Source organism: Daucus carota, chromosome 3 (genome assembly GCF_001625215.2).
Source record: "Daucus carota subsp. sativus chromosome 3, DH1 v3.0, whole genome shotgun sequence".
Lineage (NCBI taxonomy): Eukaryota > Viridiplantae > Streptophyta > Magnoliopsida > Apiales > Apiaceae > Daucus > Daucus carota.
The window spans coordinates 60,073,434-60,089,706 of NC_030383.2; the positions used below are offsets into that span (position 1 = coordinate 60,073,434).

The 16,273-nt window shown below is 33.3% G+C and overlaps 5 protein-coding genes across 5 annotated transcripts; 2 read left to right on the top strand and 3 right to left on the bottom strand.

The window, feature by feature from the left end:
• Positions 1-182: 182 nt before the first annotated feature.
• Positions 183-3,437, top strand: LOC108214068 (uncharacterized). The gene is made up of 6 exons (XM_017385853.2): positions 183-368; positions 2,263-2,328; positions 2,411-2,548; positions 2,705-2,778; positions 2,862-2,999; positions 3,149-3,437. Exons 2-5 carry the CDS (start codon positions 2,281-2,283, stop codon positions 2,995-2,997), a joined length of 396 nt encoding a protein of 131 aa, XP_017241342.1. The 5' UTR covers positions 183-368; positions 2,263-2,280; the 3' UTR covers positions 2,998-2,999; positions 3,149-3,437.
• A 369-nt stretch (positions 3,438-3,806) lies between these two features.
• On the bottom strand, positions 3,807-4,823 carry LOC108214067 (uncharacterized). Its single transcript, XM_064090171.1, has one exon. The coding sequence runs from the start codon at positions 4,821-4,823 to the stop codon at positions 3,807-3,809; it is 1,017 nt and encodes a 338-aa protein (XP_063946241.1).
• Positions 4,824-7,453: 2,630 nt separating this feature from the next.
• On the top strand, positions 7,454-10,811 carry LOC108212997 (uncharacterized). The gene is made up of 6 exons (XM_017384712.2): positions 7,454-7,589; positions 9,653-9,718; positions 9,801-9,938; positions 10,094-10,167; positions 10,251-10,388; positions 10,538-10,811. The coding sequence occupies exons 2-5, from the start codon at positions 9,671-9,673 to the stop codon at positions 10,384-10,386; spliced, it is 396 nt and encodes a 131-aa protein (XP_017240201.1). The 5' UTR covers positions 7,454-7,589; positions 9,653-9,670; the 3' UTR covers positions 10,387-10,388; positions 10,538-10,811.
• A 260-nt stretch (positions 10,812-11,071) lies between these two features.
• LOC108212841 (uncharacterized) lies at positions 11,072-12,046 on the bottom strand. Its single transcript, XM_017384554.1, has one exon. It carries the CDS (start codon positions 12,044-12,046, stop codon positions 11,072-11,074), a length of 975 nt encoding a protein of 324 aa, XP_017240043.1.
• A 1,489-nt stretch (positions 12,047-13,535) lies between these two features.
• On the bottom strand, positions 13,536-15,585 carry LOC108212995 (uncharacterized protein C24B11.05). The gene is made up of 7 exons (XM_017384710.2): positions 15,469-15,585; positions 15,259-15,324; positions 14,840-14,937; positions 14,622-14,747; positions 14,265-14,504; positions 14,108-14,173; positions 13,536-13,852 (listed from the first exon to the last, which is right to left on the bottom strand). The coding sequence occupies exons 1-7, from the start codon at positions 15,518-15,520 to the stop codon at positions 13,697-13,699; spliced, it is 804 nt and encodes a 267-aa protein (XP_017240199.1). The 5' UTR covers positions 15,521-15,585; the 3' UTR covers positions 13,536-13,696.
• Between the last annotated feature and the right edge of the window lie 688 nt (positions 15,586-16,273).

Consider the following 16,273-nt stretch of genomic DNA (forward strand, 5'->3'; position numbering starts at 1 on the left):
ACTGTTGTGCTTTAAAAAACTTCTTAGATAAATAAGATGTTATATTGATAACTCTTTAGTAATATTTTAAATTATAATATAATATAATTAATATTTACTTCTATATCATTTTCTTTTACTATCTTCTTCACTCATGTTTATTTGCTATTTTATTATTCTTTCTCCTTGTGCCATAAATTTTTCTCGGCCCACTAAATAGGCCCAAAACACTCGACCTTCAAAAACCACAAGCCTCGCTAGATATAAATACAAAGCCCCGTCTCTGTAATCATCTCCCCCAAATCATCATCTTCACCCTCAAAAACAAATTCAATTTTCCCGCGCTTTCTCTACGAGCTGCAGAGACGACTTTTAACTTCTACTTAAAGGTGCTTTATTAATTCATACATATAATACATTGATTTGGTGATTTTAATTCGATTTAATCAGTTTTTGTACTCGATTTGAAGCTCATGATCATTTAATATACTTCATATGTGAATTTCGTCAGCTGTATAAGTTCATTGTGAAAACAACGTGATCTATATGTAGAGAGTTTCGTATTGGTGTGTATATTGTTATATCAGTGCTTTTCAGCCTGTTTGTGCGAAATCGAAGTTACATATAGTCTCAGTATTGTTGCGTAATTTGTTGTGTTAGTGTTAATTAAGTTGAATTTGCGAAATCGGAGTTAAATAGTCTCGTATTGTTGTGTTTAGTGTTATATCACTGTTTTTCAGCTTGTTTATGAGAAATCTTAGTTATATATAGTCTCGTTTAGTTGTGTATTTTCTTGTGTTAGTGTTAATCAAGTTGAATTTGCGAAATCGGAGTTAAATAGTCTCGTATTGTTGTGTTTAGTGTTATATCACTGTTTTTCAGCTTGCTTATGGGAAATCTTAGTTATATATAGTCTCGTATCGTTGCGTATTTTGTTGTGTTAGTGTTAATCAAGTTAAATTTGCGAAATCAGAGTTAAATAGTCTCGTATTGTTGTGTTTAGTGTTATATCACTGTTTTTCAGCTTGTTTATGAGAAATCTTAGTTATATATTGTCTCGTATCGTTGTGCATTTTGTTGTGTCAGTGTTAATCAAGTTGAATTTGCGAAGTCGTAGTTATATAGTCTCGTATTGTGTTGTTTTTTGCTTTATTAATTTGCTTGTGTGTAATTTGGGGTGAGATAGAGTCTCAGTATTGTTGAAACTGGAGTGGTTAGTCTCGTAGGGTTGAAAAAGATTTCTGGCAGATTTATGTTATGACAGTGTTTTATGTTGTATCGGAATGATTAATGGTTTTGTATTGTTGATTGCATATTTCACGCTGATTTGAATTTTGTCGGTGTTTGTCAGTTTGTATAAGTGTAACTGAATTGATGTATAGTTTTGTGTTGTTAATTGTATATATTACACAGGTGTTTATAGATTTGTATATGTGAAATCATATTAATATTTGTAGTCTCGTACTTTTGAATATTAAGTTTGTCTTTAATGAAAATTATGCCAGTGCATGTAATCATGTTTTTGTGAAATTGGTGAAATGTATATAGTCTCGTACTGTTTAGTGATTTATTGCCGATATTTTTTTAGTGTTTATCAGTTTTATAGGTAATTGCTGATAAATCCTATGTTTGTTTTGTAGTGGTATGCCTCTGCTCTGATTTATTTTGATTTCCGGTTTTCAAAATTGTAAATGATCTAAATTGATCTCTCCATCACTATGTTGATTTAAGTGTTTGTGAATACTTTTTCGATATTCTGTTGCAAGAGGTTGATCTTATTCTAATACAAATTATTTGTTTGATTGACATCATGTAGTTATTATTTGCGACTATAGGCATTTATGGATGAAATTGGAAGTGTAGGATTAGAGTTTTCTAGTTTATGAGCTTTTTATTAAATATATACTGAACTTGAAATTTCAGAGATCTAAACTTTTACTTGAATACATTCCAAGAACGGTATACATACTTATCTGGAATTGATTTGTTAGACAAATCATTTTTTGGACGACAAGCAAACTTCAGGTAAATCTGTACTAAATTCCCTTTTATTCCTGCTACGCATTTATTATCAGTAATTTCACTGAGTTCTAAAATGAAAAAGAAAAAAGTAAAATCTGCATAGGGTAACTGCTGCATTCGTGTGGGTGCACTGGTTTCATGTCTTTAGGCTGAACATTGGTTGTTCTTTGTAATTTGATGACTTTTGCTATAAACTCATTCACATTATTAAGTTCTGTGCTATAGACCTATCTTACTGGCCTGCTTATTGTTCTTCTACAGACAGATACATATCGTAAAATGGAAGGTGAAGAGGCTGATGTTGGAAGAAAGCGCATGAGGCAATCTGTGAGATTGTCTAAACCTTTGTTCCTCTGAACAGTTTCAAGTTGGATATCATATTGCGTAATCTTGTAACCTCTCATAATAGGTGGAAAACGAGCAAATAATAGCGACGGATGCTGAGGAAACCGTTGGAGAAGAAACTGAAGATGGTGCTCCATTATCTGAACAAATGCAGCTTGACATCGCAAGCATCCATGAAAAGATCAATAGCTTCACTACTCTGGTGCGTGCTTAATCTATATATATTTGAAAATGAAGTTGATATTGCCAGAACTTTCAATTACATTATGTTGATGTTAAAAGCACAATCATCAATTTATCTGCAACCTTTTGCTGGTTTTCTTTTTTCAATATTCTTTTCTTTGATTGTTTCATGTAGGTTTCCGAGCTCATGGAATCTGGAAAGTCACTCCTCCTGGAAAGAAGTAATCAATTTGAAGAAAGATTGATATCGTGAGTAATGGAAGAACAACTAAGACAAGAAAAAGATCTCATGCACAAACCATGACTTAAGTATAAATTATCTTTCTATGCAGAATCCACAAGGAACAGACTGAAAAATGGGAGCAGGAGATCAGGGAGCTGCGTCTGCTTGATGCTGCAAATGAGGAAGCTAACAGCCTCTTACACGATGCTCGATATCTACTTCAAAATGTCCATATTGACTCATAAAGGTTAAGTCTCAGTCAGCAACTTATTTGTCATAAATTTGGCTGCATAAGTAGATTTATTCTACAGTTATTACTGTTCCCAATTGTAATAAGACTTTGAGATAGTTAGAAGCTGATGCTGGTGAAACAAACTTCTGGATTGAAATTTGCAGGTCTTGTAGTACTTGCATCTAAGACACAATTTTAGTTCTGCTGAGGAATGAGGATGAATGTCATTCAGGTTAGCCTAAAGTATAATACTAGGTGTGAAGACTTTGTTGTGTAAAATTTTCTGCTTTCTATAATTTGTAAAATCGAGCTTAAAGAATTACGGAGAATATGACTGTGATGTTACTTTTGTTTCTGCAAGACTTTGATGTTACTTCTTGTCTGTAAAAACTTTGTACCATCCGGTTATTTCAAGTTTTAACCATATTAAGGATGGTAGCCGTTAGACTTTAATGTTGCTTCGTCTTGCAGTTCATCAGTACACGTTTTCACTTGCTAAATAAGCGATATCAATACTGGAAAAAACAATGCAGATCTAGAACTAACAAAATTAAGATTACAAAACATTAATACAAGAATGGGATGTTAATCAAGGGTACCTCAGGGTCAGAGCTTGTCCGTAAGTTTCCAACACATAATCAGTTCAACATACATAAACGTTTAATATATCAATACCGGAGAAAACAATGCAGATCTTCTGGTAAAGCCCTAGAACTAACAAAATTAAGATTACAAAACATTAATGAATCAAAAATCTATAATAAAAATAGATAATAAGTCACCTTTGTCATAAAAGATTTCCTCACCCCCAGCTTTTCAGCTCTACCGTCTAGATCTTTTCTTCCTCCTAATTTCTTTGCTTGATTTTCCCAGTTCAGTTTCCATGCATTTTGTTGGATGTCCGATATCCTTCTGCAAAGTAAACAATATTGAACTGCAAGAAGACTCCGTCTCAGAGTGCACAAAAGGATCTACGCTATCTTCATCGAGTAGAAGGAGGCTCTCCACACAATTAGGATTCACCTTACTGCCGTGAGAGTTTATATTATTTTGAGATCCGTAAATTGTAACTTTCTGAGACTCCAGATCGCACATAAAGAACGTGGTTTGCGACATAGGTGGATAAGATTTTGTCGAATATTTACTTATAATATATTTACCATCGTCTAAGAAGCCTACAGGAATATTAAAATACCAACCATGGTTCAATTTAATAACCAACTTCTTTTCCAAGCTTGATTTGGATGAGTCCTTGTCTCTTAAAAATGTCCACATGTAAAGATACTCATCTCCATTCTTTCCATTAATACCACATCGGAAAACAGCAATTGATTCTCCGTACGCTTCAATGTTATAGCAAGAATAATCAACAAATTCTTCCGGACACTTCAACTGTTGGATAGTCTCACTGCGTAAATCAAACCATACAATCAGCGGCAGATATGAAAAAGATGTCCTTCGTGTAGCTGTTATCATATAGGCAGTACCATCTACAAACTTGGTAGGATTCATAATAACAAAATCACTAATTTCTTGATAATAACAATTAGTACGAATAACGTTCCAACAATTACTACTCAAGCTGTAAACAGAAACAAAATAATTATAACCAGTAGACGAAGAAATTACCATCACCTTATAATCACCATCATAATACCCAAAGCTCACACCACCATATTGCCCAAAGCTCACGCCAGAGATCGAGAGTTCAAGTCCCGGAAGCCTTTTAGATTTTCTGCATATCGGGTTCCAAAGATACAAATTATCTCCAATACAATAGCACTCAACTTCTCTCTCTTGATCAGCATCAAAAGAAATACATAACAACCCATCACACATCCCGTGAATCCTCATCAGTTTGGAACCATTACGAGTTCTAAAATCTTTCTCGAATAGGTCTGGAGTGTAGTATAGTTTAGAATGTTTCGTAATGTCGAAAAGAGGCGCACAATCTGTTAGTAACCTGCAGCCTTGGGAAGTTTGATGTAGTATATATTTTTTTGCATGGGAGGAGGATTTCTGATAGGCTAGATGATCTTTAACCAAATAAGAAGAGTTGATAATAAGGTGATGCCATGACTTGCGAACACAAGTGCATCGTAGAATAGATTTAACATCTAATCTGCAAAAGATGTTTATCAATAAATCTTCAGTCAGAAACTTCTCAGAGTCGGAGGAGGCCATTAGATGTACTCTGGAGTATGTTTTTGTCCAAACCCTAATCTTTCTTTCATATCATACGTAGAGACAGCTCTGAGTGACAGATTATTAATAGTCGAACATGATTCAATTTTTTGAATTTATCAAAATCTATTCCGGTTCGATTTCTATTTAATCGAATATCCGATTTAACAGGTTCCAAAAATTTGGATTATTCGAATCCGGATTACTTACATACATATAATTAAGTCTAGTTTAATTTGTCAAAAAAAAAATCTAGTTCAAAATTATTTTTCAATTTAATTATGTTTTTATCCAATTACAACTAAGTTTATGAATTTTAAATTGATTAATAGCAAATTAAAATCAAAACTTTAGACTTGAATATTTATAAACTTATTTTTCTGCGATTTATTTTAAGTTAATAGAATATAAAATTCAATTCTTATAATAGTACTCATAAATGGTATTTGTGATTATCAAATTGACTATATTTAATTAAAAATAATGAATCACTTTATATTTATATTAATATTATTAGTTATAATAATTTATGTCATTCATATTTATTTTGTATCTCAACCTAAATTATTGTAATTTTCAAAAAAATTAATATAAGAAACAAAATAATTAAAAGAATATAATTATATAAGAAACTAATTACTACTTCATTTTAGTTTTTCTATCGCAGGGAACCCGGAGTCGCTATCCCACGGGCTTACGCAGTACTCGTCCAGGATCCCCTCTTCAAGCAATTGAGCCAACCCTTGCGGGCATTACTATTTCATTTAATATACTCCCTCTGCTTTCATTATTTGACATTTTGACTTTTGGCACACACTTTTAAATGTTTTGACTGAATTGTTAAAAATATTATTTTTGATTAATTTTTTTCCAAATGGTCAGATTTTTTCGAAGTTTTGAAAAAATAAATCAAATATTTTAGATTTTTTCAAAGTTATTACATTTTTTCACATATTTTTAAAAATTCCATATTTTTTGAAAGTTTTTTCAAATTTTCAGATTTTTTGAAGTTTTCAAAATTTTTTAGATTTTAAAAAAAAATGAATATTTAGATTATTTTTCAAGTTCTTCAACTTTTTTAGATTTTTATCATATTTTTATTTTTAGTGGATTTCGTTAAAGTCAACTGAAATTTAACGGTTGTATTCACGACAATTACCTAAATGCAAGTTTTTATTAGTTTAGTTAATTGACCGGAAGTTAATTCTAATTTTATAATCTGTTTGATTGCATTATGAGTTAAATTCATTTCAAACAAAACAAAACTACTTTCATTAGACTTTTAGTAGGTTTTTACTTAGTTTTTTTTTTATAAAATCAATATCTAATCTTTTTTTGGATAATTTCTTATTAAGTTGAGTATCTTGTTATTAAGGTTGTGCTCATTTTTTCTGAGATGTTGATTTTTTGTGTTTTGATGTCTTTATCGGCTTTTTTTATGGGTTTTGTTAATTTTTCTAAGAGGGATTTATATTTTATTTTGAGTGATCTATAAGGATGACATCAAATATGACACGGTGCTGAATGCCGTAAAAGCTCACCCTTCACGACAAAAAATTGTTCTTATTTTGAAGGCAGTTGTTGCTACAATGTCAGTTTATGTAACTGATAGTACTGATTATTGGGTTACAGATGATATTTATAGGATGGTCAATTACGATGCTACTATGTTTATAATTGATGTAAGTTGGATTACTCCGGGATATGATTATAATAATTTTAAGATCGAAGAATTTAATTATTCTATGTGTTAAGCGATTTTGAAACAAAAATGACTATTATTTAACTCATTATTTGTTTCGCTATCAGGTTGTAATTGAAAGTTTGGGTGTTTGTCCCGGCTGAATTTTAGTATTTTAATAAAATCTTCGTTTTTCGTAAAAAAAAAAAAGAAGTAGAAGAACAAGAAGAAGAAGCAGTCATTGGGCCTGTTTGGGAACTAGAAGCAGAAGTTGCTTCTGCTTTTCCTGACCCGTTTGTGTAAAGAAGTAGAAGCACTTTTAAGAAACTGAGAATGCTATCTTCTCTCTCACAGCTTTTGCTTCTTTTCCAAACACTTTATTCATTTATTTACTTCTCACTTCTACTATACTTCTTTATTATAAGCAACAAGTCACTTATTTTAAACTAACTCAAACGGCCCGATTAGGCCGTATATATACATTTCACAACCGATCATGACTCATGGACTACTTAAAAATTACAAATTAAGTTCCTAACCCAACATCTCGGCCCATTAAATACGCCCAAAACACTCAAACCTTCCAAACCCACAGCCCACAGGCCTCTGTAGATATAAATACAAAGCCCCGTCTCTCTAATAATCTCCCCCAAATCATCATTTTCACCCTCAAATACAAATTCAATTTTCCCGCGCTTTCTCTACGAGCTGCAGAGACGATTCTTAACTTCTACTTAAAGGTGCTTTCTATCACTTCATACATATCTGAATTTTGTCAGTTTTATCATTTTATAAGTTCATAGCTGTGAAAACAACGTGATCTATATGTAGAGAGATTCGTATTGGTGTGTTTATTGTTGTATCAGTGTTTTTCAGCCTGTTTATGCGAAATCAGAGTTGTTATATATAGTCTCGTATTGTTGCGTATTGCGTTGTGTTAGCGTTAATCCAGTTGAATTTGCGAAATCGGAGTTAAATAGTCTCGCATTGAAATGTACAGTTTATATCATTGTTTTTCAGCTTGTTTATGAGAAATTGGAGTTGTATATAGTCTTTTGTTGTTGCATATTTTGTTGTGTTAGTGTTAATCAAGTCGAATTTTCGAAATCGGAGTTAAATAGTCTCATATTGAAGTGTATAGTTTTATATTAGTGTTTATCAGCTTGTTTATGAGATATCATAGTTATATATAGTCTCGTATGGTTGCATATTTTTTTGTGTTAGTGTTAATCAAGTTAAATTTGCGAAATCGGAGTTAATTAGTCTCGTACTGAAGTGTATAGTTTTATTTTTAAGTGTTTTTCAGCTTGTTTATAAGAAATAGGAGTTATATATAGTCTCGTATTGTTGCGTATTTTGTTGTGTTAGTGTTAATCAAGTTGAATTTGCAAAATTGGAGTTTAATAGTTTCGTATTGAAGTGTATAGTTTCATATCAGTGTTTTTCAGCTTGTTTATGCGAAATCGGAGTTATATATAGTCTCTGTGTTGTTGCGTAATTTTTTGTGTTAGTGTTAATCAAGTTGAAATCGTGAAATCGGAGTTATATAGTTTAGTCTCGTATTGTTGCGTAATTTGTTGTGTTAGTGTTAATCAAGTTGAAGTTGCGAAATCATAGTTATATAGTCTCGTATTGTTTTGTATTTTTCTTTATTAAGTTTCTTATGTGTAATTGGAGTGAGATAGAGTCTCGGTATTGTTGAAACTGGAGTGTGTTAGTCTCTCGTATGGTTGAATAAAGATTTTTGGCAGATTTGTGCTATGACAGTGGTTCTTAGTTTGTGTATATGTTGTATCAGAATGGTTAACGGTTTTGTATTGTTGATTGCATATTTCATGCTGATTTGAATTTGTCAGTTTGTATGTGTAATTGAATTGATGTATAGTTTCGTGTTGTTAATTGTATATATTACATAAGTGTTTATAGATTTGTATATGTGAAATCAGAGTTATTTATAGTATCGTAATTCGTACTTTTGAATATTAAGTTTGTCTTGGATGAAAATTGTGTCAGTGTATGTAATCATGTTTTTGATACTGGTGAAATGTATATAGTCTCATACTGTTGAGTAGTGATTTCTTGCCGATTTTTTTTTTAGTGTTTATCAGTTTGTATATGTAATTGCTGATAAATCCTATGTTTGTTTGGTATTGGTATGCCTCTCCTCTGATTTAATTTGATTTTCGGTTTTCAAAATTGTAAATGATCTAAATTGATTTCTCTGTCACTAGGTTGATCTAAGTGTTTGTGTATACTTTTTTGATATTCTGTTGCAGGGGGTTGATCTGATTCTAATACAGATTATTTGTTTGATTGACATCATGTTGTTATTATTTGTGACTATAGGCATTACATTTATGGATGAAATTGAAAGTGTAGGATTAGAGTTTTCTAGTTTATGAGCTTTTTATTAGATGTACTGAACTTGAAAATTTCAGAGATTTAAACTTTTACTTGAATACATTCCAAAAACAGTATACATACTTATCTGGAATTGATTTGTTAGACAAATCATTTTTTGGAGGACAACCAAACTTCAGTTTTTACCTGTACTAATTTCCCTTTTCTATTCCTGCTACACATCGATTATCTGTACTTTCACCGAGTTCTAAAATGAAAGAGAAAAAAGTTAAATCTGCATAGGGTAACTGCTGCATTTGTGTGGTGCACTGGTTTCAAGTCTATAGGCTGAACATTGGTTGTTCTTTGTAATTTGATGACTTTTATTATAAACTCATTCACATAAGCATTAAGTTCTGTGCTATAGACCTATCTTACTGGCCTGCTTATTTTTCTTCTACAGACAGATAAGTATCATAAAATGGAAGGTGAAGAGGCTGATGTTGGGAGAAAGCGCATGAGGCAATCTGTGAGATTGTCTTAAACTTTGTTCCTATGAACAGTTTCAAGTTGGATATCATATTGTGTAATCTTGTAACCTCTCATAATAGGTGGAAGACAAGCAAATAATGGTGACGGATGCTGAGGAAACCGTTGGAGAAGAAACTGAAGATGGTGTTCCATTATCTGAACAAATGCAGCTTGACATTGCAAGCATCCATGAAAAGATCAATAGCTTCACTAATCTGGTGCTTGCTTAATCTATATATATTTTGAAAATGAAGTTGATATTGCCGATGTTTTAATTGCAATATGTTGATGTTTCAAGAGCAATCATCATTTTAGCTGCAACCTTTTGCTGGTTTCTTATTTCAGTATTCTTTTCTTTGATTGTTCCATGTAGGTTTCCGAGCTCATGGAATCTGGAAAGTCACTCCTCCTGGAAATAAGTAATCAATTTGGAGAAAGATTGATATCGTGAGTAATAGAAGAACGACTCAGACAAGAAAAAGATCTCATGCACAAGCCATGACTTAAGTATTAATTCTCTTTCTATGCAGAATCCACAAGGAACAGACTGACAAATGGGAGCAGGAGATCAGGGAGCTGCGTTTGCTTGATGCCGCAAATGAGGAGACCAACAGCCTCTTACACGATGCTCGATATCTGCTTCAAAATGTCCATATTGACTCATAAAGGTTAAGTCTCAGTCAGCAACTTATTTGTCATAAATTTGGCAGCATAAGTAGATTTATTCTACAGTTATTACTGTTCCCAATTGTAATAAGAATTTGAGAGAGTTAGAAGCTGATGCTGGTGAAACAAACTTCTGGATTGAAATTTGCAGGTCTTGTAGTACTTGCATCTAAGACACAATTTTAGTTCTGCTGAGGAATGAGGATGGATGTCATTCAGGTTAGCCTAAAGTATAATACTAGGTGTGAAGACTTTGTTGTGTAAAAGTTTCTGCATCTATAATTTGTAAATCGAGCTTAAAGAATTACAGAGGATATGACTGTGATGTTACTTTTGTTTCTGCAAGACTTTGATGTTTCTTCTTGTCTGTAAAAACTTTGTACCATCCGGTTATTTCAAGTTTGAACCATATTAAGGATGGTAGCCGTTAGACTTTAATATTGCTTCATCTTGCAGTTTATCAGTACACGTTTTCACTTGCTAAATAAGCGATATCAATACTGGAAAAAACAATGCAGATCTAGAACTAACAAAATTAAGATTACAAAACATAAATGCATTAAAATTCTGTAAGAAAAATAGATAGGAAGTCACATTTGTCATAAAAGATTTCCTCACCCCAGCTTTTCAGCTCTACCTTATAGATCTTTTCTTCCTCCAGATGTCTTCCATTGATTTTCCCAGTTCAGTTTTTGCACTTTGTTGGATGTCCGATATCCTTCTTCAAAGTAAACAATATTGAACCGCAAGAAGACTCGGCCTCAGAGTGCACAAAAGGATCTACGCTATCTTCATCGAGTAGAAGGAGGCTCTCCACACAATTAGGATTCATCTTACTGCCGTGAGAGTCTGAACCACTTTGAGATCCGTACTTTAAAACTTTTTGAGACTCCAGATCGCACAAAAGGAACGTGGTTTTCCACATACGTGGATAATAAACTTTCATAGAATGTCTACTTATCATATATCTACCATTGTCTAAGAAGCCTAATGGAATATGAGAATACCCAATATTTTCCAATTTAATAACCAGCTTTTTTTCCCAGCTTGATTTGGATGAGTCCTTGTCTCTTAAAAAGGTCCACATGTCAAGATACCGCTCATCCTCTCGATTACCACATCCGAAAACAGCAATTGATTCTCCATACGCTTCAATGGTATAACGAGAACAATAATAAACAAATTCTTCCGGACACTTTAACTGTTGGATAGTCTCATCGCGTAAATCAAACCATACAATCAGCGGCAGATATGAAAAAGATGTCCTTCGTGTAGCTGTTATCATATATACAGTGCCATCTACAAACTTGGTAGGATGCTTAATAACAAAATCACTAATCTCTTGATAATAACAATTAGTACGAATAACGTTCCAACGATTACTACTCAAGCTGTAAACAGACACAAAATAATTATAGCCAGTAGACGAAGAAATCACCATCACCTTATAATCACCACCATAATACCCGAAGCTCACACCACCATATTGCCCAAAGTTCACGCCAGAGGTCGAGAGTTCAAGTCCCGGAAGCCTTTTAGATTTTCTGCATATCGGGTTCCAAAGATACAAATTATCTCCAATACAATAGCACTCACGTTTACCATACTCAAATTCTCTCATGTCAGCATCAAAAGAAATACATAACAACCCATCACACATCCCGTGAATCTTCAGTTTGCGTCCACTACGAGTTATAAAATCTTTCTCGAATAAGTCTGGCGTGTAGTATAGTTTAGAATGTTTCGTAATGTCGAAAAGAGGGGTGCAATCTGTTAGTAATCTGCAGCCTTGGGGAGTTTGATGTAGTATATATTTTTTTGCATGAGAGGAGGTTTTCTGATAGGTTAGATGATCTTTAACCAAATAAGAAGAGTTGATAATAAGGTGATGCCATGACTTGCGAACACAAGTGCATCGTAGAATAGATTTAACATCTAATCTGCAAAAGATGTTTATCAATAAATCTTCGGTCAGATACTTCTCTGAGTGGGAGGAGGCCATTAGATGTTCTCTGCAGTATGTTTTTAGTCCAAAACCCTAATCTTTCTTTTATATCAAACATAGACAGCTCTGAATGACAATTTGTAGGACGAGGCCTGAACAGAGCCCGTTTTCCAGCCCACCAAACAAATATGTCTAACCCAATTTAGTTAATACTTTTTCAATCCAATTAGTTAAAAAAATTTCGGATTGGATCGGACAAAATAATCGGTTTGGATCGGGTTGGTCGGTTTCACCAACCCGTGTACACCTCTAGGCCCGAGTTAGGACCGCCACCCGGACAGGACCGGTCGGTAATGAATGAAGGTTAGGATTCTATTTTTGTAATTTTAATATTTGTTTGACTTTTATTTTATTTCTTTCATTTGTATATTCTTATTGTATCGATGCGATTTGTTTCATTATTTTTAGAGAATAGTCCTCTCAAATTATTTATAAAATACATTTTCAATTAATAAAATTTATACCATGTACCATCTCCTTTTAAATAAAAAAATGATTATATTAAATAAAAGTATAAAATTAATTAAATTAAATTAAATTAAGAAAACTCGTCCCAACTTGGAAACCTACGAGCCGGTCATATGTCAATTGACGGGACCCAAGTCGAGTTCGGACCAGACTGTCAATCCCCTTGAGCCGGACACGAGCCTTGAATTTATAGCCCGGAACATGGTCAATTTGGTATCGCCCGAAACCTCCTATTGACGAAGTCATATCCTGAGTGACACATATCGGAAAAATGACTCCAAATAGTATAGTAAAATACTTAAATCAAGTGGTGCTTAATGTTTATGACCAAAACGCAAGATGAAGTTTTTTTGAAGGAAAAACGCAAGATGAAGTTGTGTTTTGTATTCAAAACGCGAGTTTAATTGGTGTCTTGATAAAATAATTGAAAATGAAATATTAACTGGTGTTTTGCACCAAAATGCAACTTCAAATGGTGTTCTAAAAAAGACTCAAAAATATTGCATGAGCTAGCGTTTTGAAGTAAAATCGACACAATCTAGTATTTAATTTAGAGTGCTATTTATCCTTAAATTCATGTCATTTCGAGTCTTTTCTCTGTATTTTTTTAATCTTTAATATTGTATCGAATAAAAAAATCTAACCCGATATTCGGCAGGATTCACCATTAAATATGTTCGTAAAAAGAGAAATATTGTGAAAAATATACCAGAGAATTAGTAAGTGCTACACATACATTAACATAGAATGACTTGGCAAGGGTCTTTAAATTTTATCTGCCTTCTGTTTTCTTTCAATCGATAGAATTACACATGTTGAGTAAATAAGACTAGAATACTAAGCAAGGACTTGAGTTTCAACAGGAGGAGGCTGGACAGTTGGTTCAAATTGCTCTATTCCTTCTCCTTCCCACAGCTCAGGTAAAGCTTCTTTAAAATTGTGGATGCTGCTCAATGCATGGTCTGCTCCTGCTACCAGAGTCGAGCTTCCCACCTGCGATGAATTTATATGATTAACCGGTACCAGAACTCAGTTTAGGAGGAGACTCAGTCCGACTCTCTCCACCTACATATATTTAATTTATTTTTTGTTTATCTGTCTCGTATTGAATCTTTTTAAGATGACCGGCTACTTAATACTAACAATAGTTAACATGACATTGTGAAGATTTAAGTTCGTGAAATTCATCTTTATAAAAGATATTTTTTAAAAATCAGGGATTTTGCATTGCCAGGATATTGAACTCACAATAACAGTGTGAAGGCCTGCAGCTTTGCCACTAACAATGTTCCGAGGACTGTCATCGAAAAAGATCTGAAATTGAAAAAAATGAGCTCAATTAATCATGTCAGCAGTTGTAACATATATCTCAAGGACACAGCAAAAAATTCTGTATTTTAGTTACCGTCTTCTTTGGATCAGCATTTGCAATCTCAATAGCAGCTTCCATGGCTTCAAGAGCCGGTTTGCATAAAATTGTGGACGGCCTAATATACTCAGCAGCGGTATCTTTGTCCTCATCGACTACGTTTTCAACAGGAGGGGGATTAAGAGTTTCAAAACATATGACTCCCTCGAAACAATCCTCCAATCCCAGCCTAGTAAGAACTTGAGATGCATGTGCTTCATCCGCGTTAGTGAATATCTAAGATCAGAAGTAATTAGCATATATTTAATTGGTTCAGAATCATGCATCAGTGAATTTTGTCTTTTTAATATGTTCTGATCATATATTCAAGCACCTAATAAAGAAATTGCATACTATTTTTCGCTGTGGCATGGAAAGCAGGAGATTTCTTAGTACTGGATCCGGTTTGAGATTGTTGTAAGGCAGTCTTCCATGCACATAAGCATGGAACTCATCATTGTCAAATTCATAGCCCAAAGCCTGCCAGAACCAACATTGGCATGAAAAATTTCAGAAGACGAACAGAGCTTTACATAAATAATATTGAAAATTAAGGCCGGATTTCGCTTTGCCTTTAGGCCAGCCATAGTCGTCCCATGCTCCCTGTAAAGCTCAAGGCACAGCCTGGGAACGTGATCTTCTTCAATTTCCAAGTGTTCCAACATGAACTCTGCAATTAAAAATAATCATAAGTTCAATTCCATAAGTATCCTACAGAGTCACTTAGTACGGTACATTGTTCTGCACTATACTCCCTCCGTCCACTCATCTCTATACGTTTTTTTCACTGCACTATAACTTATTTTAAGATTTTCTTTTTTTCTGAATAAAAGTTAAGAAAATCTTAAAAATAAGTTATGGAACTATATTTTACAGGAGTATTAAAGTATGTGCCGCGTCCCCGTCTTCTAATGTATACAATTGAAGGAGACTGAGGGAGTGTGTTTTATTTTTCGGATTGATTAGCCATACATTAACTCCATGTCTGTACCTTCTATGTTCTTGCGGCATGCTAGGTTAAGACCCAGGCTCAAGGGATACAAAGTATCATCCATATCTACAAAATACAAAAGTAATAAGATTTAGGAACATATTCATGTAGTAAATTAGTAACACATAAAAACGTAACCATATGTCCCACTCGGAAGTGGAGTTACGAAGTACTAATAGTACAATGCAAAAAGGAAATCAACAGGCTTACCAAATAGCAAGCACTCATACTTGGATTCATTACACCTTTGGAGAGCTTCCATTGCGGTTTTAGAAATAACTCAGCTGTAATTACTTAACTATGTCTTTGAGGGAACTACTATTTATAGAGGCCTTTTTTGGTTCTGTTTTCAGTTGATTCAGTTTTTATTTTCTTAATTATTCTCTTTTGATAGATTCTGAGATATATACGCAGGTATAGATCAAAAGGATATTCTTCAAGTTGGTGCTTTAATTCTGAGAATTTTTCCAATCTTGTGGCTCAACACTAGTTGGTTATTTGGCTGATTTCAGAATTCGAATCAATGCTTTGTCCCACTTTCGTAATAGGATAGAAGGTGCTAAAATTATACTAGCCTGCACTAATTTCAATCCTAGATCTTCCATCAAAATGATCTGGTATTTTATTTTTCGTAAGAGCATTTCTGATGGTGTATAAAATATTATTTTATATATTACTAAGTTCACAAAAGGATTTGGCATCCTAATTTATGAGATATCAACTTTTAGCACCTCGAATTGCACACTTATCACCTCATTATCATTTTTATAAAATTTCAATTAATAAGAGTATAATGTCACATCATACTGACATCTTTCATTAGAAATGCTCTAACATGCATCAAATTTTTGTTTCAGTCTTGTATTTTACAGAGATTGCCCTCTCGTAAAAAGAAATTATGCAGGATTAGGATTAGAAGATATTCACTATTCAGTGTGATCAAATTACACATTTGCGGGTGGCAATACCGAAAACTGTTGTCACCGTGGCCAATTAAATGGTCAAAAAATATAAC